At 34.5% G+C, this 25,387-nt stretch overlaps 1 protein-coding gene across 1 annotated transcript; it reads right to left on the bottom strand.

The window, feature by feature from the left end:
• Window positions 1-665: 665 nt before the first annotated feature.
• LOC143531731 (alpha-glucan water dikinase, chloroplastic-like) lies at window positions 666-14,907 on the bottom strand. Its single transcript, XM_077026974.1, has 33 exons — window positions 14,688-14,907; window positions 14,246-14,576; window positions 12,638-12,679; window positions 12,436-12,536; window positions 12,256-12,334; window positions 11,709-11,800; window positions 11,473-11,626; window positions 10,735-11,121; window positions 9,073-9,180; window positions 8,882-8,980; window positions 8,649-8,783; window positions 8,455-8,543; window positions 7,611-7,745; window positions 7,009-7,171; window positions 6,824-6,913; window positions 6,552-6,737; window positions 6,266-6,328; window positions 5,773-5,835; window positions 5,641-5,700; window positions 5,395-5,547; window positions 5,224-5,307; window positions 4,489-4,665; window positions 3,726-3,832; window positions 3,438-3,651; window positions 2,994-3,097; window positions 2,762-2,894; window positions 2,536-2,661; window positions 2,342-2,452; window positions 2,146-2,244; window positions 1,896-2,069; window positions 1,703-1,795; window positions 1,174-1,289; window positions 666-1,012 (listed from the first exon to the last, which is right to left on the bottom strand). Exons 2-33 carry the CDS (start codon window positions 14,528-14,530, stop codon window positions 808-810), a joined length of 4,227 nt encoding a protein of 1,408 aa, XP_076883089.1. The 5' UTR covers window positions 14,531-14,576; window positions 14,688-14,907; the 3' UTR covers window positions 666-807.
• Between the last annotated feature and the right edge of the window lie 10,480 nt (window positions 14,908-25,387).

Raw genomic sequence — 25,387 nt, 5'->3', positions numbered from 1 at the left:
CAATTTTGAAAAGAATCAGAATTAAATACTGGGTTATGACCAATAAATGCAGAAGTAATTAGTATTTAATAATCCTTCCAATATATTTAATGATTATCAACACACATATGAATATGATGTATGTAATCCAATCCATTCCACCTTTAATACTTAATAGGAGACTTGTTTAATAACATGTTGAGAAAGATGTTTGATTCCAACCAAATGGTGGTCAAGGAGTACGAACCGAGAAGACTTTGGACGTGGCCAAAGTAGAGGCCGGGGTCCAGGAAAGGTCAAGATGGTGAATGGTTTCATTGGTATAAAAGCCACGTCACATGTTTCAAGTGCGGTGAGCTTGGTAACTTTGCGGATAAATGCCCAAAGTGCCAAAGTGGGGATAGAGGGACGAAGTTATCTTGGCATGATATGAAGATGAAGAACCTGCATTGCCGATTTGCCGTGAAGGATGAAGGCCATCTGGTTAGCACGATATTGATGAGGTCATATGAATTTTCCGGTAGCGGGTTCTATTTATTAGAGAATATCATAGAATACAATATTTATTCTAATACTATTGTTAAACAGAAATACGAATTCTTGTAATATATGTTTTACAAACTAATATACCAAACTAATATGACATGAGGATGACTAAAGTCACTAATTAAACAAAGACGATTACATTTAATTTAGAAGATAAATAAGCTATGTTCATAACAACAATTTGACCTTATAACAAATTTATTCTTATAATTATTTATATTTCTATATATGAGTTTTGTATGGACTAAATAATCAAAGTCGAGTCAACATGTACCGAATAGATCACATTTGTGGTCTTGTTTGGACAACATAGATTTTCCCATCTCGTACCACACCTTCAATGTCTTGTGGAGATCCATATAACTTCTCGATGGAATCTCCTGCGCGTGCAATACTTGAGAGAATCGATTTCTGGAAGCTTCCATCGATCATTAACGGATCAGACGAGTAATCAAGTACAACCTTTTCTTCTTCGTCCATAGGTACACTGCACATAAGGAAAATATTTATTAGTATTTATATCTTTTTCCATTGTATATATTAAGTTTTTTCGTTTAAAGTTGGTTACCTTATAATGTAATTAGCTCTAAATTTTATCAAGAAGGTAATGGAATTAATTATGGTATATAATTTTCATGGAAGGTTTACCTATCATAAAGTCCTGCACCGGCATAGCCTTCTAGATCTTCACCATTGGAATCAGATCGGAAAATGATGGATCTTCTTATGAAAAGCCCAATGGGCTTGCTCGGGTAACCCAAAACCTGCATAATTTAACATGGTTAATAGTTGCAAATGATGACAACCAGGCTCCTTATCCAAAACAATGGCCTGGGTTACATGCTATCTCCAACGGGCCAAATGGGTAAATTTTATTAATAATAACTGGAACGGGGTCAAAAGGTCGAAAGTTACAAAGCGTATATAAATGCTTACAACCTCAAAAATTGCTATATATTAAAAGAATATAGTGCTTTAATTGTATAGTTTTTGTAGTATTCATGTTCACAACGTTAAATATTTATCAAACTTAGGAAGGACACAAAAGTGTTGACAGGTCAATCGGACCGCTTTTGACCCCTTTGTTATCATCACTATTATCTTTTTAATTCTTTTTGATAATTAACTTATTCCTAAAATGAAATTTGGAAACAGACTGCAGTAATTATAATATGACCTTGGGAGAATCAAGCTTGTCTTTCTTGGCAATGAAACTTAAAGCCCGGCCTGGATAAGCTCCGACCAAAGTCTCGCCAAGTCCCTTTACAACCTGTTAGCACAAAGGAAAGTTATAGACCGGTGTTATAATTCCATATCCTAAACTAGGGGCTGTTTTAGGCTAATTTAATAATGTTAATATTTTTAATGACCTCAGCATATATCTCTGATGGATCTCCTGAGGATGGATTTGTGGTATGAATAACAAACGCATAGTCAGCATTTATGATTTCCTGAACCAAGACAGCCATGCACAAGAGGTCATGATCTAGCTTCACTTTTCTTGTACTGAAGTACGCTCTCTCGTTCCATTTTGAAGCCCAAACCTGGAAAATGACAACCAAATCCATTCCTCGTGTGTAAGCGAAGTGATAAGAAAACCTAAGCTTTCAAAACACTAACCTTCTTTATAGCAATCCATGCTTGTTCCCATCTCTGTTGACCTTCATCCCCGGGCCATGGCATACCAGAGCTTTGCATTTTGTTTTTCAGCTCTTGTACCTGAAATAACAATCATCATTAGCATTTTTTTCATTTTCACAACTTTGACCAGTGCAAAACTAGTAATTTGAGTATTTGACGATAATATGGAAGTTACCAGCTGGGGCGGTGCAACAAGCTCCAAAACCGTCTTGCGGATCTTCTCAAGGACATCAAAGTCTCCCGCAGCTAATGTTTCCTTCAATACTTGTAACTTTGCAGACACCCCCTGTAAATTTAATGCATTCTTTATAAACCGACCATTCATTCACAAATTTTAAAATTTTCTCAAAATTTAAAGATATGGAGTACCTGATTTAGTTCATCGGAAAGAACTTTCTCAAAGGTTCCAAAAGGTAACGCGACTGAAGTAGGAATGCCAACCCAAGATGGGACTTTTCCTTTAAGGTAAGCAATATTACGCGATTTAGCTCCAACCTTAAAACGTTTTTTTAAAGAGTGAATTACAAAATAGACACTATATGTTAGTGGATAAAGAAAATCTTATAATGTATATGAGTGATAGTGTAAGACTAACCATTTCACTTGTGAACTCCTCAGACGATATAGCAAATTTACCAGCAAACTGTTTTTTGACCAATTTTATGTTTGGTGATTGACCAACTTCTTCTGTGTTATTTGATTGCTTTAGATCTCCCTCTTGCACCTCACTAAGATCATACACACAATGCAGGGGAAGTAAGTTGAATAAGAACAATTAAAACGAATGTAAGATAAGATAATTAGTTTACTAAGCACCAAGGCATTACCTATAAGTTATATCAGCTGATGTCGGTTTTAGTTTCAACAATTTTCCTTCTTTTGACCGTAGATCATCCAAAATATTGGGATCAAAACATGTTGCAAAGCAAACCTGCCAAGGAAAACATGAATCATCTTCAGAAGGAATGCCTCAAAGGTAGACGTGGCAAATTTGACACATGTACTCTAATAGGCTACATGAGTATTATATAAAAAACTACTTAAAAATGGAAACATGTCAAACATGTCACAAGTAGCCAAAATGTATTTTTATTGCATACAACCTCCTACATCTTTTTACTCATAAAACTTATTGTTGTAATATATAGTTTTGTAGCCATGTTTAACCCACTAGTTATTTTAAAAAAGCATTTAGATTGGTAAAGTGCTTCATGTCAATCTGGCCCACCTGACCGGCCTGGGTAAATGATGTTTTCATGTTAGACCAATACCTTGCTGTTTCTTGCTCTAACAGAAACATGAGATAAAACATCTGGCATGTCAGGTGTTACTACAGCAACGGTACCACCAGGAATTTCCTCCTCTCCCCTCACAGACCTTGCCACTAAAATAGTTGGCAATTCATAAGTTTTGTTTTGAACAGAAAGTAATTCATCAACAACCACAACATATCCAACAGCTTCAACCGGGCTAATAACCTGCCAACTGTCCATGTGAAGAGAAGTTGAATGACATCATAAGCTGCAAACTTGATTAACCATAACGTATGTAAAACCAACCTTCCCAAATGAGCCACATTGCGAAGAATAGGATCAAGTCGATTAACCAATGATGACAAAGAAGCAGCTGATCCAGCACGGATCATTTCTTCAGTGAATATGCTCACCTGCAAGGATTTGAAGAGCAAGGTGGATCAAGAAAAGTTGCATAAAGCCACAAAAATGATCCTTCCAGCCTTTGGCCTAATGAGAGACATGTCTAACTAGGCCTTCAGTTGAAAATGTATTAAACATAATGATGTCATCACTTTAACTAATGACATAAATTCCCTTTTAAATAATAACTGCGTATACATTTATCAATATACCCTCCCATTATGATTTAATTACCAAAAACTTACCAACTACCCCTTTTTCTATTGATAGTTACTGATTCCTATTTAAGAAAAAAAATTAATACATTTACTATAATGTAACAAAAAGTAAAATATTCCTTTAAACAAGTTAATACCATTTAAAAGTTATCTTCAGTATATTTAAGATGAAAACAATATTGGCATCTTATTGACGTCTAGTTTTTTATTTATTATCTCATCATAAAAAAGAATGACACATTCTTAAAAATAATATATCTACGTTTTATAAATATATTTTTAATGCAGATTTAATGTACAACCCCTATATTATCAACCAATACATGATTTACGTATATTCAACTATTAGTTGTTATCTACAGTATATCAGCAATCACTGTATTGCAAATCCTAAAATTATAGCACAGCACCAGATTTAAAAGAGGAGAAGATATGTTGATATCACATACCGCCCATTGGTCCAAATTTAGTCGGGCCCCAAGGTACTCGGCAGAAGGTTGCAAAAGTTGATGATACAACTCTCCTTTGCTTGCAAGTGCAAGTCGGGTTCTATCAAGGACTGATTTTGCATATAATGCCCAACTACCATCACCAGTCTCCAACATGACAAGTGCTTGATTCCATCCCTTTAAAGCAAACAGAAGCAAAGAAGTTGCATTTTGAAATATTAAAGCAATAGGCCAATAATAAGCAGAAAGAGTTTCAGCCTTCCGAAATTAAAAATTAACTTCTGTAACAAAATAGTTACCAAAAGTTTATTTCCATATTATTTCATATCTGAAGACAAACAATATAGCTGGTAAAAAAATTGAGTGAATTTAACATTTTGCCAGGGTAAAATGCATAAAAAGGTAACATACGTCAGCCTGATTTCTCTTTGGATAAATAAACCATTAAAAGTTTATATATAGGGATCAGTTTTTATATCCCATATCAGGGTGCCATGTCAATACCACATCAAAAGAACGATCAACATGGTCAAAGTGACCAAAATGTATACTATCATGTCAACATCTTGATGTGGCAATCAGGTCAGCTTACCCTAAGTTAACACTTTTGAAAGTTGGTTGCCTTAACTAAATTTGTTTTATAGTATGTTATCTTTTTATGCATTTTACCCATTTTATAATCCATCTTCAACACATAGAATGGAGTAACATGATTACACAGGGTACTGAAACTACCTTTAAGCAATAGATCAGATCCTCATTGTTATCTGATGAGAGTATGAGATTCTCGAGAACAAGAGTGATTAAATACATAACTTTCTGCCAAAACATTGAGGTGAAACATAAGATATTTATTACAAACTAAACAAACAATAATACAAAAAAATTGTGATATATATGATTCACCTCTGGCTTAGCACTGTTCAAATCCTCATAACTCCTTTCAATGGCTGTCCTTACAGTAGAATCCAGGGCAATGTCCAAAAAGAGAAGATCTTTGAGCCGATCATTTGGTTTGGAAAGTAATGACCTAAGTTCCTCACGTGCCTCTAGTAGTCCCTAAATGGAAAAAGAAGTAGTTCATTTATTATGACAAGAGAAAATAATACATCATAGTTTTATTTGCATGAAGATTGAAGGTAGGCAATGGACCTCAAGAAGGGTTTCCACATTTTTATCTTCAACATGCTCTAAAACAAATTGAAGCAGTTCCTGCATGAATCATTGTGAGTTGAACAGAAATCATGAGTACAAGAAATTCATCCCTTGCGAAAAGATAATTACCGGAAATCCAGATGGCAGACCAGAAACATGATTTATATTCACCCCAACCATGAATCCTTGACCCTGAAAATTTAAACATTAACAAAAAAAAAGAAAAGGTAGCGTTTATCTAAAGCATAAAACTCAGGGTAAATCGCAAGAAGTTTCAATGTGCTTGTGAAGATTTCTGTTTTCAGCTAATGAACTTTGTTTTCACCTATAAACACCACTGAACTTTCAAAATCTTTTGACTTATCATATTCTTCTAAGTTAAACCGGTTTCCAGAAACCACATCAGAAAATAAGTCAATATGGTCAAAGTTACAACACATCAGTTACCACATCATCCCTTTTGATCTGGTAACTGGATCAGACTACCTTAAGTCAAATTTTATATTAGTTGATTACCTCAAATCAATTATTTTGGAAAGTTCAATGGTCTTATTGTTAGAAACAAAGATTGTTACTCTAATTCTAAAGTATCGTGTTGAGAAGATCAAGATAATATCTTTACCTCTGATTTATAGCCCATGCAGTTTGATATTGCTGATTCAAGATCTGCTCCTGAATGAACTGCCTGCACCAAATGAGAGACAGATTTGAGAAACAGCAGAAGATTGTGCTAAGACAGAGAGGGAGCGAGGGGACATTGCGTTTGTTTACTACATCCGAGTCACTAAAAGATGGATTTTGTCTTGTTTGGGTTATCACTGAAAATACCCTATAGTGACCCAAACAAGACAACTGAACATGGATTCACATTTTATGCAACAAAAGCAATACTAGCAAAGAGTCCAAACCTTCAATGTTCTCATGTAGTTTCCCAGATCACGCAAAAGGCCTTCCTTTTGGCCACTTGAGAATTTTGGCTCATTGCGAATGGCCCGATCATAACTTAGAAGTCGTTCTTTTGTTATTCCATTCGTATTCAGTGTGTTCCAGTAAACACTAATATCAAAGTCACTTTTAATATAATCAATTAGTGCCTGCAACAACGTGAGTAACAACATGTGAACATTCCAGGCACGTTACAAGTCTCAAAGAATATGAAGTATCTTAACAAGCAATATACCTGACAGATCACAACATCATCAGGACTGGTGTTATTATGCAGTTTCTGGTGCCATTCTTCCATCATTCCTCCTGCACAATCATTATTTCTCTACAGTTGGCAAATAGGTGAACTAGTATCAGCTTTGACAAAAGAGATATTTATGCAAATTTAATGACACAAAAATGCATAAAAAAAATTGTCACCTGGATGACTAGGATTTCATCACGGATACGCTGGCCAACATCCCCTTCACCTCCACGCCCGACAGTTGACATTATCATTCTCAGAAGTTGACTATACTGTGGATAATTCACGTATACGTTTTGAAGCAAGTCTGTGAGCCTATCCTGAGCTCTGCTTATCTCACTGCAGCAAACACAGACATTAAGCGTTTAGTCAGGATGTTTGAAAAAGGTGTTTTTTTGTGGGAAAACAAATATTTGTTATGTGCAAACATGATACATTTAACCACTAAAGATGCAGCTTAAATGTGGACATTTTGACCCATTTATCTTTTATAGGTCAAAGTCACCCTAAGTCGTTTTTAATGCACCAAACCTTCTAATTGTGAATTGTTCTATTAGAAATAGCTTTACTGTAATAATACAGTTTTTTATAATTATATTAATCACAGTAACTATCAGTAATTCAATACACATGTAAAATTTCTAAACAAAAAGTAGTCAATTCGGCTGGGCACGTCTGACCTAATTACCCAATCTGCCCAATTTGCCACTTCAGGTGTAGCTCAAAGAAGAAATGAGTGTAAATACACTTGTAAAGAAAGTTCAGTCGGACACATTACCGTGGCTTTACATTGTAGTTTTTATTCCAAATAAGCTGTCTTGTGGCCATAAAACGCATCCATACAAGAATTGCTGCCAGACCCAACTCACCAACGTCCTTGGCTTCTTCTACTAGATCTGCTGCAATGTTAAATCTGGGAAGTGCAGGAAGAATTCATTAACCATGATAAATAATAATAATGATAATTAACACAATTAGTAAAATCTTGAAAAGGAGGCTTCACTATAAAAAGACACCTAAACCATGAATATAATGTGGCTCATTATGACACCTTAAAAATTTTCAATCAATCTATAAATAGTTTTTATGAAACCTAGCAAATTGCTCAAGATCGAATCACTAAATGTACAAATGTCTGATAACATACCTCCCTCATTCTTAGCCTACAATAGAAGCTATCAATTTGCAGTGCTGTGTTGCAGATATGGGATTTTTGGGATAGAATATAGAAATGAGTTATTTTATTGATTCGGACCTACTGTATAGATAAAGCCTTGTCCCTTTAGGGAAACCTATATATAGAATACAAAAACATCTAAAGGGCCAAGATATACAATAGGGTCCGACAAACATTACTAAATACAATAAAAATCTAACTATGTATATCTTTTGTCTAATAGAATGTCCTAGAGAAAATCATTGTAAATGATAGTATTATAAAACACAGTTTACATCTTTACAGGTTTCTCAGTTGGCAAGTGACAATACTAAAACGTGTGGAATAAAACAGCATGATTTCTAAAAACAAACCCTCGGGTCTAAATATAAATATAAATATAAAAAATCTGAAGTAAAAAAGTTAAAATTAAAATCTTGTCAGGTGAAATTAACTGAGTACTGACCTATGCATAAAAGATTTTTGTGCTTCACTTTCCAGACCTGCTATTTTATCTAACAAGGCTTTAGCGGTACCTTTCCCATCACCAGCATCCTTCATAAGAAAAACAGGAAAACAGAAAAAAAATGGAACAATTAAAATAGGAAAACAAAAATGCATGTGAACTACAGTAATTAATTAGATTATATAGAGAGGAACCTTTGTTGCCTTCTTGGGTCCAATGAATTCAACATAAAAGTCTGAACCATTATTCTTGATCCATTTATTACCAGAAAAAAGAACAAATGGCAACCCGACAAAACCCTCTTCAATTTCTAATTCTAACAACTGTATCTGTTACACAACAAAGCAGCCATAATTGTAATATTGAATATTAATAACAATAGGCCTTTCATTTAACAGATATTCAAAAAGGATTTCTCTTGGCAGACCTTGTTAGTAGCACCATCTATAGAGATAGTAGAAAACTGTGTGTCAGCAGCTGTAGCTAAAGGAGTAGACCCTTGTGGTAATAAATGATTAGGTGGTGCCTACAATGCGTGCATCAGTTTAGTACTCAAATAATTTAACTTTATCATCAAACATTTGATGCAATATCAACCAGATTTAACTAGAAACTTGCCAGCCATTCCCCTGCTTTCTTTGACAATGCCCAGTGAAGGGTGAGCGGCTCCTTTATGCCTGTAGCCACATGAACTCTTATCTTACTAGAAGCCTTTGTTACAAGCACCTACAACATACAAAGGTTTTAGATGGAATGCAATTACTTTCATGTAGAGTTGGCAACCTCAACCCATTTCCTTGTGAATTAGTCAATTCAGGGAGTGTTTGTTTCTCTTCACAGGTCAATAAAAAGGGAAAAAATGCATGTGACCTACTTTATAGGTCACCCAATCATTTATACCAAATTCGGCCAAAAATATGTTAAAAGACAACACGCCCATACTTATTTAAAAAAGAAAACAATTTTAGCCTTTAAAACTTTGACACACCATAAAAAGTATGTATTTGCAAAAACTTTTAAGTGCATTTTCGTCATCAAGCAAGTTTTGGCCAAAATTGGTATAAAAAAAGCCTTATACATACTTGGGGTGGACCGTAAATTGTATCAGTATATGGGTGGCCATAAAGAAAAAAGTTGGCTACTAGGGTACACATACATTTTTTTCCAACAGTAAATAATAAAGAAAAGCTAGCAGAAAAAGAAACAGTTCAAAAGAGTATATAGTCCCCCAAAGCGGCTTTCATGCATAAAACTTCCTAAGCCATTTTACTCAAAAACTTTGATCATTATTAAAATCATATATCTTTAATCATATATCTTTGTTTTGGCGAGTGCCCTTTATAGTAAAACCGTCCAAAGTTTGGGAGAAAAGTTTAGCATGTCCTCTCGTCAGAGAGCGGTGTTAGAATGTCTTCAGGCTCCTCATGCTCAAGACTTTTTGACTGTCACCCCCATCGAAGGGTTAGGCCAGCACATGTCAGCAGTGGAGTATCGAGCCATTCTTAAATATCGGTTAATGATCCCCTTGTTCCCAGTTGATGAGCCCTGCCCGGTTTGTCGTAAGGCGTGTTTAGACAATTTTGGTGAACATGCGGTTCATTGCAAAGAACTCCCGGGATTTAAATATAGACATGATTTGGTCAGGGATGTCCTTTTTGACGTGTTAAAACGAGCGGGAATCTCGGCAAAAAAAGAGGCTCATGTGAATTTCTTGTCAGATCCGCGTGAAGGAAGGTCTACTCTCCGACCAGCGGACATTCTTGTGTTTGGATGGGCCGGGGGGAAGCATGCTTGTGTGGACCAGACTGGGGTGTCTCCTCTTGTCGGGCTTAGGGACACCGGGTTTGTTGCTAGGCAGGCCGTGTTAAAGGCAGAAGCAGGAAAAATTGCTAAGCACGAGAAGGCGTGTGTAGAGAATCAGCACGCCTTCATTCCTTTTGCTTTTGATACATTTGGGTCTCTTGCTCCCGATGCTGCTACGTTTCTTAAAAGAGTTCAGCGGGTCGTGCACAGTAACTCAACGACGCCAAAGAACGATAATTTTATTTTCAGTAGGATCGGTTTTGCCATTCAAAAGGGGGTGGCGGCGCAGCTTGTTGCCCGCTTACATGCCTCTTTATTGTAATTGGATACTTTTATTTTGAAATGATGAAGATGATGGAGACGAGTCATTCTCATTAAAAAAATAAAAATAAAAATAAAATCCCAGCCCATACCAAAAAGTTACCCCATTTCGCCATCTCTGCTTTCCTGAACACATATAAAGTAATAAATTCTTACCAAAAGCTCCCCTTCAGCAAGTTTATAGGTCTTCTTGTTTAGAATATCTATATCACTTTGTTCTTCTATGCCTTTAGAGTAAAGTTCTACTGCAGAAAATGTTTTTGGTTTCATTGACGTTTTTTCCTCTACAGGCTTTATGGAAACAGGAATAGGTTTGTTGAGAAGTTGCATGAGGTCCCTTTTCTTCCTCTGAATCCGTTGAGTGGAGTAAGTTTTTTTCTCTACGGGCTTTTGAACCTTAGTTTGTATATTTCCTTTGGAAACATCAGTATCTTGTTTGGGATTTGTACCATCTTTTTTGGTTAATCTTGTGCGTATGTTCTCTAAGGAACTGCCTTTAGCAATTTCTTCATATAGCTCTGCACGAGCTGCTTCATATTCCATCTGTGAGTTATTATTTTAGTATTGTGAGCAACCAAATGCAAAGAACAGGCATGCAAGTAATCTACAAGGTACAGAAACACCATATACAAGTTCTTCAGTCTAGCTTGAACATCTAGTAAGACTAGTATCATATTAAGAAACTTTTGAAATGTCAGCTTGGCTTTAAAGAAAGAATAGGCTTTGATATTGTAGGATTTAACCCCATAACTTTTAAATAACAAAAATATAATATTGTGTATATAATAATTCCATGCTTCAAATATTCATCATAAAACAGGCCATTGGTTTCAAACATATTCAAACACAAAACAAGATCAAGACAACATAAAATATATTTGAAAATTTACTTGCCTTTTCCTGTTCTGGGGTATACATTTGTTTCCCCTTCTTCTCCCATCTCAAAAAAGCTTGAATTTGTACAAGATCTTCAGGAATTACAACATTTGAAACTGGTGTTTCCCTCGAACGCAGTTTAACATGGAAGTTTTGACCATTATTTTTGTACCTAAATGAAGTAGGGCGGGGTCATTTAATGTAAAACTGAATGTACACTTCAACACCAACAAGCCTAAAAAATATAGCCTTACCATTTATTTTTCCCTTCATCTACTATTAGGAACTCAAGAGCTTGGAGTGAAGGATCATCAACTTCTACTTTCACAGATGAATTGGATCCAGACTAGGAGGAAAAGATGAATAGGAATAAATCATTGGTGTTAATACCCACATATGAAAATTTTTCCTCATGCATTATATTTTTCCTCATGCATTATCTTGTATATTGGCAAGTCACCAATTTAAAGTTAATAGAAGTGTCAATTGTCAAAGTCAAACCATTTATATGAAAATGGTCAATTCAGGTTGTATTTTGTTAAATAATGAGTCAAATGTAGAAAACTAGCTAAAAATTGAAACATGTCAAAGGGGTTAAACGGGTCAAAATTCGCCTAAAGTGCAACCAAATGCCTACAATGTCCTAAATCGTTCTACTTAAACAATATTCTTATTAGTTCAATAACTGGCCCGACCAACCCATTTGGCTTGTACATAAAAAAAGTAACGGTTTTGTCACAAACTTGTGTTTCGACCGTCCATTCTGGTACCTCTAGAATTTAATGTTTAATTGTAGCTTACTTTTACAAAGGGAGTTCTAAGAGCCCTGTCCTTGTATACTTTAGTCCCTTCAGGACGACGACCGGGAAGTACCCATTTCCTGGAGACATGAAAGATAAAAATAAAATATTGACAGGATGTAAATAAAATCTATATCTAGTAGAATTAGCATCACAGACACATTCATGAGCCACATCTTACTCTTTTATATTTTTTACCCCACCCCAATGTAGATATAGATTGCCAGAAGTGTTAGTGAGCTGAATCTCAACCACTGGAATAGAAGAGACTTTAACATCGACCTGTAAACAAAAAGATGTACAGATTTTTTAGTGCATAAAATTCTACTGAGGTTTATAATTAAGTAACCAAATTGTCATCTCATAGTTTATTCCATAGATACCTGCATCTCAATATCTCCTCCCAGATTGTACCTTTCTCCTAGCTGCTACAAGGAAAAAGAAAATATTCAATTAAACCATAAACCCGAATTTCTTTACTGTTTATCAGTCATGCGACAAAATATGTCAGTGAATAGTAGTTGTTCATAAGGTTTTTACTCAAATAACCTGCTCAATGGAGGACTGTTTGGACACTGAGACACATAACAGGAATCTCAGAGGCTAAATCCAAAAAGGTATTGCTCACTAAGACTAAAAGAATCATTGGGCATAGTTTATAGCTGATTAGCTGGTTCAAGGTAGGTTATTGTCATGTATGGATTACTACTTTGAAATCATCCTACAGAGTTAACAATCCAAAATGTTTAATCTCCTTAAGTGACCTAACTACAACACATAACCAGTTGTTTTGTAGCAAAATCAGAAATGCATCTCGTCCAATCAATAACAAAGGTTGTATTTAAATTATATATCTTTTGTGGGAAATCCTGACTTCTACATGTCAGATTTCATGATGGTTGATGAGTACTTGAGTATATATTTAATCCTGATGTTTGATCCCTTCACATGAAACTGCTATGTCCAAGGGAAACAAGTGTGAGTCTTCTATAAGTTACCATAAAGAAAATGTAGGCTGCTTTTGTACATCTAATACTTTATGTAAACAATGTTAAGTTTTACAAAAGTCCTCAGAATATCAATAGTTTATTTATCTGCAAGCAGTGAAGGACACACTTCTAACAAATCACTTTACTAGGTGCATGTGCTCACAGTATTCCCTTTTCTGAGCCAGAATGGCCAATTATTGGACAATAAATCACATATCACAATACTTTTAGAACCTTTTCATCTATAGCAGCATATTCATTATGTAAAACGCATGCAAAACCTATGATCAAAAGATAACCCCTAGATATTAGCCCACCAGTGCCCTTTGGCATCACATCTAAATTTCAAAATACATACTCTCTTTGTTTATCTTTAATTCCTTCATAAACACAAACAATCAAAAGATAAGCATGAATTTATCATCCTAATTTAAAAAAAAAAGAGATAATAACACACAATTGCCATAATCTACAGTCATAATCCACTCCAGAACATGTAACTTGTCAGTCATATCAAAATCCCCGAATTGATAATTAAATGACATAAAAGTATGGATGAACATCTTTTACCGTATACCGGTTCCATACCGAACACAATCGGTACCATTACCAAACCTCATTTTTCATGTTTTCGGTATTGGTACCATCGTTTTCGGTATTTTCAGTGGTACCCTTACAGTCAATCGATTCTATAGCGGTTATCGGACCTCTAGCAGAATATCGGTCAGAATATCAGTACCAGTAATATCAACGATATTGACCAATATTTGACTGACATATCACTGATTTTCCCAATATCAGTTTTTAAGTCTTAATTGTCAATTATTAGTGTTTTATGTTAGTGTTTTAAGTTTTAATCAGTTCCTACTTGCTACAATTGTTAATGTTTTGTAAGTTGCAATAGGTTAATTTGTTAATGGTAGGAGATATATATAAATTCAGCATGATATTAAAATTACCAATATCTCAATATCATCTTATATATATTTCATTCAGAAGTACCTCGGAAGTCGGATCAGTAGCTAAAACCGCTTGAACAATACCGGAAACCAAACGCTTCGTCTGCGATCGCGATCTCCTGACAGCTAATCTACCACCACGGAAACCGCTGGCTAATAAATAGGTGAAAGCAAACGAAGAAGACGATGAGTTCCGTTTCCGCGAAGTCGCTTGAGCTTGAACCAAAGTATTTCCGGCAATGCACGTAGAGGAATCTCTTTGACTTTGATGCTTTAAAATAACCGTGGATTGAAGCAAACTGTGTCCTATTGAATTGCTCATGCTCATATTCTATCCCTTCAATAGATTCAATATTCTCACTGTTTAACAAAACCTAATCACAGAGCTAAGAATCAGTTATTCAGTTAATCAGTTATTATAACTTTATAACAGTCGGACAATCACACATACATACAAAGAGTATAAGTTTAATTGATGCACGTACACTGATTAATCGAGAATAGCATCAAATTATGCAGGAAATTGAGATGAAAAGGATGAATGAGTGTGAAATAGAAGAATTAGATCTGAAATTGGTACCTGTGATGAGAGTTATAGGGATCTGCAATGCAAAAGTGTATAATAATATCTGGAAACGAGAGATGAGTGATGGAGGTTGAAAAGCTTACTTGATGTACAATGCGGTTAACTGCTGGTTAGGGGACTTTCAAATATTAATATTTTTTTTAATATTAGTTAATATTATTATTATTTTATTAGGAAGGATGGAGGTCCTTTTAGTTATGTTGATTGATGGAGGACACCTTCGTGTTTAAGATAGCTCCAAAATGGTCCATGAAGCTGAGTAGTAAAGCTCCTCAATATTAAGGAATTGGTCGGGTTTTTCTTTTCTTTTTTAACGGCAAATGTAACACTCGGCCCTCGCACAACCAATATTATCTGTTTTGCCTACGAAGAGCTCACGCGGGTTTTTTTGGTTGCTCGGGTGAGACTTCGCAGGAGGTCATCTATTCTGCTACTACTTCCAACTGAGCATGCTTCACATTAGAGCTCTCCTCTCGTCCGCTAGAATTAAGCCCAATACGCGTTGTGATTTAAGAGGTGGAGCATTTACTTACGAACCAAGAATCTCTCTTCACGGTTGATGTGTGATTCGCATGATGTTACAGCAAACTAGCCTACTCATAAGTATAGAAAGAATAGGTTGGTTCGTAATTTTATTTTATTTTTTTGCTAAGGATTGCAATTTATAAAAATAATTTAAGTTGAAACTAAAAAATGATTAAAGGATCTAAAATTCAAGGATTCTAGAATTCATTGAAGGATTTTGAGTTTGTAATGCATTTAAGTGACAAAACAATCATAAAGATCTGTAAACTGCATCCACCATATATCAGTCGCTGCCACTGTTGTCACACTGCTACTGCCACCAACTTTGCACCTCTGCCACCACAAACTAAACACATTAAAATATTGAATACATGTTTCAGTTACGATAAATTTGATGGACCGAGCATGCCCTTAGTGATTAATTAAATGAAACTTTCTATTATGTCGCTATGCAAGAAGTATTCAATATATCAAGTCATTATGTGTAGACAACAAACGATTAAAAGTGTTCTGATACACTGAAATACAATGTAAAAAATCATAAGGATATATGATAAATATCCCTTAATTTTTTAACAGCATAAGTCACTATATATAAGAAGTATGTTATACTTATAACTTTTTTTTAATATGTGAAGAATTCAGGATTTGTGAAAAAAATATATAATACTCCATTGCAACGTATTTAGAATCTTGTTATGTTGTCAATGAGTTTGTGGTGGAGTGATAAGAAAGATGTTTGGTGTTTTATGTGACCAATGTTCGATTCCTACATCCGACATTTAGTTTTAGTGGCAGTGTGGCACCAGCGTAGTGATGAGAGATTAGGCAAATATGTGGCATTCATTAGTTGGATTCTTGAGCTGAATTTATTTTATCTCACGCATCGTTGTGCCTTGGGCGAGTGTTCACGGGTGTTGGCATTAGGTGAAAGTTTTTACCGGATCAAAATACGAATGTATCCCTATGTAATGAATTTAGCCAGTAACTCATTTAGAGAATTCGTTAGCCGTTAAAAAAAAAGAATCCTATTGTTTTATTTTTTAATAAGTCTAGGGATTATCATACCCAAATCAAGGGTAATTAGTTTTCTTTTTTTCATTTTTGACAAAGTAATTAGTGTAACTTTTACATGATTAAAGGAAAAAACGATCCGCCACGTGGCGTATTCTCAAGCATGCACGTTTGAAAGGCACGGAAATAGAGTGCGTGATGCTGAATAAAGAGAAACTTCCGAAAAGTGGGCCATCGGTGGTGGGCCCACATTTGCTTTGATATTTGTTTAACGACTTATAATATTGGTCAATAAAGGCCCTTTATTTTTCATAGAACTTTCAATTAACCCCCTAAAGATAATATGTGCAACTGTGCATGTTGGATCTTTCTTAAGGTGTTAGAAAATATCATTCACAAATAAAGATTTTAGGAAACTTGAGTAGGGTCCCATGTGTATCATTTTCCATTTTATTTGTGTTACATATTGATTTATTCAACTCCAAAATTGATATAAACCATAAATGTTGTTTATGTTATGTGTTGGACTAGAACCGAGAGAAAACCAATTAAGTTAACGTAATCAATACAATTAATAAAACCAAACTGGAAAAACCAACATAATCTATGAAACCAATAACGAGAAGTTCAAATTTATTTATGTTTTAAGAAGGAAAATTACAGTTTGGTTTCAATTATGCTTCGTTCTAAACCAAACCGAGCCACATTGAACTTCTCTATATATATTGTTAGGATTTACGGCTCAAGCTCATTATTCTAATTGGAAAGTCGACGGCGAATACTTTTGGGCTTTTGGCCAAAAGTAAGTAACTTAAATTCATTGTTTTGGACGAAGTTTTTTCAGCCCAAACAATTTAAGCAAAAATGTAAAACTAAAAATGATCCATAACCGAATCAGACTCATACGTAAAACTAAAAACAAAACTGAACAGTCTTCAAAACTAAAAAATGGAATTTTTGGTTCATTTTAACCCGAGACCGACTCATGCACACCGCTAATTGAAGCACAAATTCAAGTCTGTTCTACATGTGGGTTTGGATAGAGGCGACAATTCCTAACACGACCTGAGCACGACATGAAAAAATCGTCAGAACATGTCAACTGAGTATTCAAGTTGATCATTTATATGTGAGAGGGGACGATTTGTGTACACTGAATGTGTGAAGGGCGCAAAATGTTTTTTTATTTTTGCACTTTAATTCATTTGATGATATTATTGATAAACTCGGATGTGTTCAATTGTGTAAGTTGAAAATCATGGAGCCCAAAATGGTGTTTTGCATCTTTTTGAATCCGTTTGAAGTTATTGATAGATCCAAGATTCTTCCTTTAAAACACTTCATCAATTATTTTATTATCTTGAATAATATTATTTTAATATGAAAGGATTAACGTACAAATAAAATTAATGTGCTAAACGGTAGAGTAACTATATATACAAGTAGAGTATTTATGTAATTATATCATAGAGTAATTATCATAGTGTAATTACATAATTACTCTACTTGTATTTATAAAAACTCTACTTAATTATCACGTTTAGCACGTTAATTTCATTTGTATTGGATCCATGTAAGGCATCGTACCCGGTAGCTCTACTTTAGCGTCGGATTTACTCATGAACACAGTTCTTACAAATCAGAGTTCATTAAAACTTTCGCGGAAACGTTAACTGAAATCATTTGTTACAAAATATTAAATCTTTTCTTTAAAACCAACTTAAAACATCATATTTTAAACACCATTTCTTCCGTCTTCAGATGTCAGCCGTTCAATCCATGTCATGTGCCATCCTCATGCTAGTTCTTTAATCTGCTCACCTGCATGCATACTAAAAGTCAGCTACGCTGAGTGAGTTCTAGTTAATAAGGCAACTTGTCATACAACCACTACACACAACATATGCGTATCCGAAGACATGTAATCCACTGTCTAACCTGCTACCGTTTAACCACTTAATTACCCCTACATCTTAGCCTCTTAATTACCCATACAGCTTAGCCACTTATGCCACTTTATGCCATTTTAATAACCAATACGTCATGCCACTTTAATAACGAAGTCACACATAGGCTTACCCTACCACATACTATCGTCATGCCACTAACACTCTTACTAGACCCTCGCCACTTCTATCACACCCTACTTCTACTTGTCTACAACACACTTTATATCATCATGTCATTCATATAATAATCAAGTTACATCACAACATTTATACATACACACTAATAACCACTTGGGGATCATTCCCGAATGACGGTACGCGCAATATCCGAAGATCGTTCGCACACCGACTAACCTTCCCTGTCTACGCGTGCAATATCCGAAGATCGTTCACGCACCAACAGACATCCATTCATAACATACATAAATATTTCACATCAAACATTATAGAATACACTTACCACTTAAGGTAAGTGTATTCACACTTCACATCGAGTATGCACACAGCCCCGAAAACATAACAAGGAATGGGGCTAGAAACTCATCTGAACTCGGTTAACAGTTACTCCTTCTTTAGCTGTGCGCGAGTAATTGTATAACAAATACACAATTACTATCCATATCGCGTTTTTAGTCTATTTACAACCCTCAACGGACGGGGGTTCGGGGGCAGCGCCCCTGGCAGCGGGGTCTAGGGGCGGCAGCCCCTAGCAGGGTCCAAGGGGCAGAGCCCCTGGCTGGGGTCGAGCTGTCTTATCACATTTTCCATTAAGATTTTAAATTATTATCTAATTCGCCCACTTGCTCGCTATAACGAATTAAGCATAATTCGTTATCTGATTCATGGCCTAATTCGTTACCATATTCGTTATCCTAACATTGCGAATGGTGAGTAACGAATCACCGGTTCGTTATCTTAACATGACGAATTGGACCTTGTAGCGAACCAGTCCTCCTAACGAATTGGGCCTTATAACGAACTGGTCATCTTAACGAATTGGAGTTCATTCTCCGTTAACTAATTACTTAACGAACTGATTCTAATTCGTCACCTCTTCTTTAACGAATTAACATGACGAATCAGCCTAACGAATGAGAGCTCATTTGTTAATTCCCGTAACGAATTAACTCTTCCTTAATGAATTCGTTACACACGCGCCTAGGGTTAGGTCATAATGTCAGAGAATGTTCTCTGTCATCTATACCTTGTACCGGCGCCGCCATGCCGGAAAACCGGGCGGTGGCCGGAAAAGCGTGTTTTACCCCATTGTACACTGTTTTTCACCGTTTTTCGTCCCGTTTGATCCAGATCTGAGCTAGGGTGACCCCTAAGCTCATCTTTTGACCGGTTCATACCCGATTCCACCCGGATCTCGTGACTTTAACGGTTTAAGGTGTCGGCTCGTCGTTTCGCGACTAGATCTAACGGGTTTGAGTATAAACAACATCATACTATCATTACCTCGGGTCGGAAATCAATTCTTCTTCTATTTCGGCTAGAGAGAGAAGGTAGGATGAGAGAGAGCTAAGTGTGTGTTTTGGTGGTGTATGGAATATGTGTAAATGAATGATAAATGGGTAATTTAGGCTTATATAATTATGGATCATGGGCTTAAGCCCATGGTCTCATCCTTCTTTCCTTCATGACCCAAGTCCATAACCCATATCCATTAACCAACACTAGCCCGACCCATACCAACTTCTACTTTATTTAATTATTTCTCGTTAACCCGAGTAAACTTTCCCTCCATTATTAAATAATTTAATTAATATTATTTTGGAAATTCCGGGATGTTACAATCCAAACTCATTTTAATATATAAAAATCAGTTTCTCTTGGTTGTTAAGTAAGCTATTCAAAAATCTACATCGAAAAAATCCTACTTTATCTAAAACATGTTTGATTGTGACAATTGTCAACTGCTTAAGGGCTTGATCATAAAATCTTCATGTTTCGTGAATCGCCATGCTATAGACGATGAGATCCCGTGAACTAACATACTGAAAATTAAAAATGACTTGTGAGATTGTAAAATGTCATGATGTATGTTGCAAAAAATGAAAATGCGTGTGTTTCTTGTGACTCAACTTGAATTCTATTTTTCCACCCTTGAATTCAGTTTTAATTGTCTCACACGAATCAGTTATAATTTTTTTTTTTTTTTTTTTTTGCATGTAATTGCACAAAATGGTGATCGATAAAAATGACCGTTTACAAATAAGTTATCCGGCTATCTCTTTATTCTTTAACTCCTTATCAAGCTTTCAGGATACATATAGTATTACTATTACTTTAGCTAAATGGAGGTATTTGTGGTAATGAAGAGCTAAAACAAAGAAAGGCGATTGAACATGAGAATACAAAGTAACCAAGATTTTTTTTTTAATAAAAATGTGGGCTGATAATTAACTGCAACTTGGGTTGACGTAATTGCATGGGCTCCTTGAGCTTTTGCTTGAAGCACAACAAAGAGATTATATTATATATATATATATATATATATCTAATTGGGCTGAATTATGTTATCATTATATTAAAAGAAGCAGCCCACCAGAACTGTGGGATTACGGTTTGATTTATTGTTTCACTTTGATGCTTTATGTTTGTTTTCGACACATGAATGTTTATGTATTGTGACAATTGGGTTGGTATTTATTTTATGATATTTTTTGGTTGTGTTTCTTTTTGGTTAAACTATTGTAGATGTCCTGTTGGTGTCGTTTGATATGACTCGTGTTTAAAGTTTATCAATTAATGAATGTATATTAATGTAACATCTGGTCATCTGTACCACCAATATTTTCCGCTATGACCACAAGGATTTCATAGAATTATTTTTTTGTACATTACCCTGATGGAGACCTCCCAAATGATCAACCATCATGGTGCTACTTCCACCTAAGCAATGTGGAGTTCTTGTAGATCCATAGCCAATACGCACAAAACACGTTAGTGATATTTGAGGCATCAAATTTCTTATAGCCTAGTATCTCTCCTATTGACAAAACCAGAAAGATATGAGATTTGTCTAAAGTGTTACAATTATGTATATATAAAAAACCAATCGAATATTTATACTAAACATCTTGTTAAAAAGTTACAATCCTACTTACATGAATGATATTAATATAATGTTCAAGCATTTGAACATCCTATGCATGAGATTTTTATTCGTTTTGGTGTGTTTGATTATGCGTTGATTCAACAAACGATTTATAGTACCACACCCTATCATGCTTAGTACACTCTAGTTAGTTTAGTTAAGGACCGGAAGATGTGTGTATAAGTACATGAATCGTCCTATTAGTCACACGATCAATATAAGTTATGTTTATGTAGCCTACTAAACACTATTCTCACCAATTAAGTCTTGCAACTAAGTAGCCAAAACCAAATCGGAATTAATACTTGCATGTTCCTTGTATTAAACAATAAATCTACCCAAGTGTAAGATATGCAATCACATAAATTAAATAAATTAAATGTTAAAATAATTAAACTAGGGTTTTATCTATAATATATATAAACGAAAACATAAAAATCCTACGTGTCGCGATGTGGTCGCTCCCCCTTTTTTTGGAGTCACCAGATTTGCTAGATTTTTAAATGGAGGCTTTTCATGCATTTGACCCGAATTCATGGGTATGAGTCTTACCAAACCCGGATATTCTTTAAACGAGTTATAACATCTCATTAAATTAAAAATTATTCTCACCAAATTATTGATGTAAAAATTCTATAAAATAGGATATACTAAAAATTAATATCTTATTTATTTTAATATATATATATATATATATATATATATATATTATTTAAATTAAAAAACCATTTTAGAGTAAAAAAAAATAAGCGGGTCATGGGTCTCACAAAACCCATGTATATTATTAACTTTCATAAATATTATTTATAATTTAAAAACTAATTTCATAGTAAAAAAATTAGCGGGTCTTGGGTCTCATCAAAACTATATAGCTTTTAAACCGGGTTATAACATCTCATTTATTTTTGAAACAATTTATCATTAAACAATAAGTATATTATTAACTTTCATATAATAAAAAAAATATAAATTAAAAAATTAAATAAATATTAGAACAAACAATATAAAACAACCCCCGTAATACGGGGGATAAAAACTAGTTATATATAAAAAATAAAAATAAGATATTTATTCTAAAAAAGCGGGTCCCACAGAGATTCACAATCCCATAAAGCGCGCCTTCTCGTTACCACGTAGCACCTGGATCTCAATCTTCCATTGTTATTGTTAACTTAATTAATTAATTAATTAATTAATCAATCAATTATTCTTCCACTTCCTAACTGTGTCCAGTCTATACGTACACATCCTCTACATAATATCTCACCTACCTTCAACGTTCTTATCAGTCATCGTTATCAATTCAAACGTACATGCTTCTAATTCTATCCGTTTCTGCAAGCGCTAGGTTAATTTCGTGATCTAAATGTAGTGAAATTAAAGGTATGAATTCAGATCTCCGGTTACATTTAACTGTTTTCATATATTACGATTTGATTGATGACACGTAACTGTGTGCTATCGATGTTGTTATAACCGTTTTCTCGACGATTGACGACGAGTTTGATACTTTGATTAGAATTGATGATTTAGATCTTCAACTGCTTTGGATAATTATAGTTATTAAACTGAATGAGCATATTATGAGGTTATAATCATACCTGCATTGTTAATTATCGGAATTATGCGTCTATGATGTTAATCAGTCAATGAGTTGTTTGTTAGATTTTACTGTTTTGAATGATGTTCGTAAGTACAAATCATAACCGGTGTAGGAGAAACCGGTTACTAACAGATGGTTAGGTACGGGTTAGGGAAATTCACATAGAAATTAGTTAACTGGTATCGATTAACCAAACGTAGGCTAGTACGCTTAGTGTAGGTTAATTTTTATTGGTTATTATCGGCTAGTTAGGAATTAGTTTGATCAATAACCGGTTACAGTTAATAACTGATATTCTATATACCGGCATCACTGATCGTAAGCTGTGGATTGAATTTATCAAAGTTGTTTTTAGATGTAGATCGAACTGTTTTGATTCGTCCACGAGGTTTTGATAGAAATAGATCCTCATCATATGTTAGTTCGTGGTTTACATTGTAAGATAATGAGATATTTTCTGGATGAATTAATTGCATTGAGTAGACCTTTAGACGTATATAAGTTTATTAGTTGGATTGGTCTTCACAACAAAAGTTACTCTAGTCAAAAGTTGTGCATTCAGAAGTTTTGGATACCGATTTGATTCGTCCATACGTTAGTTTGTGGTTTAAATCATAGGGAAATGAGGAACTATAGGTAGAATTGATTATGTTTGATAGGACCTTTCGATACAATTACGGATTGAGTATATTATGTGTGGAGTCAACCGACTTACTTTTTATATTAATTGCGTTGTTTTTAGGATCACATTTGATTCTTTGTTACAGACCCTTGATTATTGAATGACCCGGAAAAACAATATGATCATGAGCCTCAGATTATAATTTATAATTCAATTGCGGACGGGGTATAAGGTGTGGGGCCTAGTGGGCTGCATAATTTTTTACATTTATTTTATTAGTAAAGAAAGTTTTTAAATCTAAAATTTCATTTTAGAGGTAAAATAATGTATTACAAGTACTAATGTTTAAAAAACAATTAAAATATATGTAAAATTAGTATATATATACGGGTTTTGAAAATACATTAATTATTATTTAATGTAATTTATCTTCAACTACTATTTGATTTAAAACAAATGTTACATTATTAGATTTTAAAGTTTATAAAAATAGGTGTCATATTAACATAAACATGTTGTATAATTAGTATTTAATAAGAGATGGAGAGGCATGATAAAAAAAATAATGGTGAGAAAAGACACGGAGACTATACATGACAACGAAGCCTTTTTTTATCTTATAATATAGATATATATAGATAGATTACTTATGCTATCGTTTTTCGATTGCCTCTGAATTTTTTACATAATTACAGACTCCCGATTATTGAACACAGACTATTTTAAGCAAATTTATGAATCGGCCACCATACCCACCAATTATAATTCAATATATTGATTGCTTATTGAATTCGAAACATAATATTGCGAAACCTCATTTCTTCATTTGATGATTTAAAAAGTAAACTTTTGGTGCGTATCACTTTTTATTAATCACGTGGATACGTAATCTCCATATATTGTTTACTAGTTTTTATCCCCCGTATTACGGGGATTGTTTTATATTGTTTGTTATAACATTTATTTATTTTTTAAATTTATATTTTTTTATTGTATGAAAGTTAATAATATACTTATGGTTTAAATAATATATATATATATATATATATATATATTAAAATAAATAAGATATTAATTTTTAGTATATCCTCTTTTACAGGATTTTTACATCAATAATTTGGTAAGAATATATGTGTGAACCCTCGGGTGGGCAAAAGTGAAATTGCACTAATTTTGACGTTATTTTACTAATCTCGTGAAAATAACGTTAAAAGTGACGGACGGTTAATCAGGCATCATGTAGTGGCGTTGATAGCCGAAAGACAAGGTTACATGCACCGATCAGCCGGTGTCCCGATGATTGAGTGCTATGTGCCTTATGTCCAAGGCTTGATGCAAAACTACTATCGAGCCGGGGGTCTCACCGGAAGCAGCCTCTCTATCCTTATGGGGTAGAGGTAAGGCTGTCTACATCTTACCCTCCTCAGACCCTACCATAGCTTTGCTATTGGTGGGATATACTGAGTACGATGATGATGATGATGATGATGATGATGATGAATTTGGTAAGAATAATTTTTTATTTAATGAGATGTTATAACCCGTTTAAGGAATATTTGGGTTTGGTAAGACTCATACCCATGAATTCAGGTCAAATGAATGAGAAACCTCCATTTAAAAATCAAGCAAATCTGGTGACTCCAAAAAAAGAGGAAACGACCACATCACGACACGTAGGATTTTTATGTCTTCGTTTATATATATTATTGATTTAACTCTTTTAGAATCTGCACAACCCATTGCTAAATGTCAACCCCTGGCCCACAACCTTTTGATGATCAAT

Source organism: Bidens hawaiensis, unplaced genomic scaffold (assembly GCF_021521415.1).
Source record: "Bidens hawaiensis isolate Kalapana, Puna unplaced genomic scaffold, B.hawaiensis_p1.1 tig00009224_1, whole genome shotgun sequence".
Classification (NCBI taxonomy): Eukaryota; Viridiplantae; Streptophyta; class Magnoliopsida; order Asterales; family Asteraceae; genus Bidens; species Bidens hawaiensis.
Note: the sequence above shows the minus strand (reverse complement) of the source record. Positions and strands in the feature narration are given on the sequence as shown.

Coding starts and splice junctions, on each gene's coding strand:
- LOC143531731 (XM_077026974.1), bottom strand. CDS start 14,530: ATGAGCATGAGCAATTCAATAGGACACAGTTTGCTTCAATCCACGGTT. Junction 12,680..14,245: donor CTACTGATCCGACTTCCGAG/GTACTTCTGAAT, acceptor TCCTTGTAGCAG/CTAGGAGAAAGGTACAATCT. Junction 6,738..6,823: donor ATGATGTTGTGATCTGTCAG/GTATATTGCTTG, acceptor ACGTTGTTGCAG/GCACTAATTGATTATATTAA.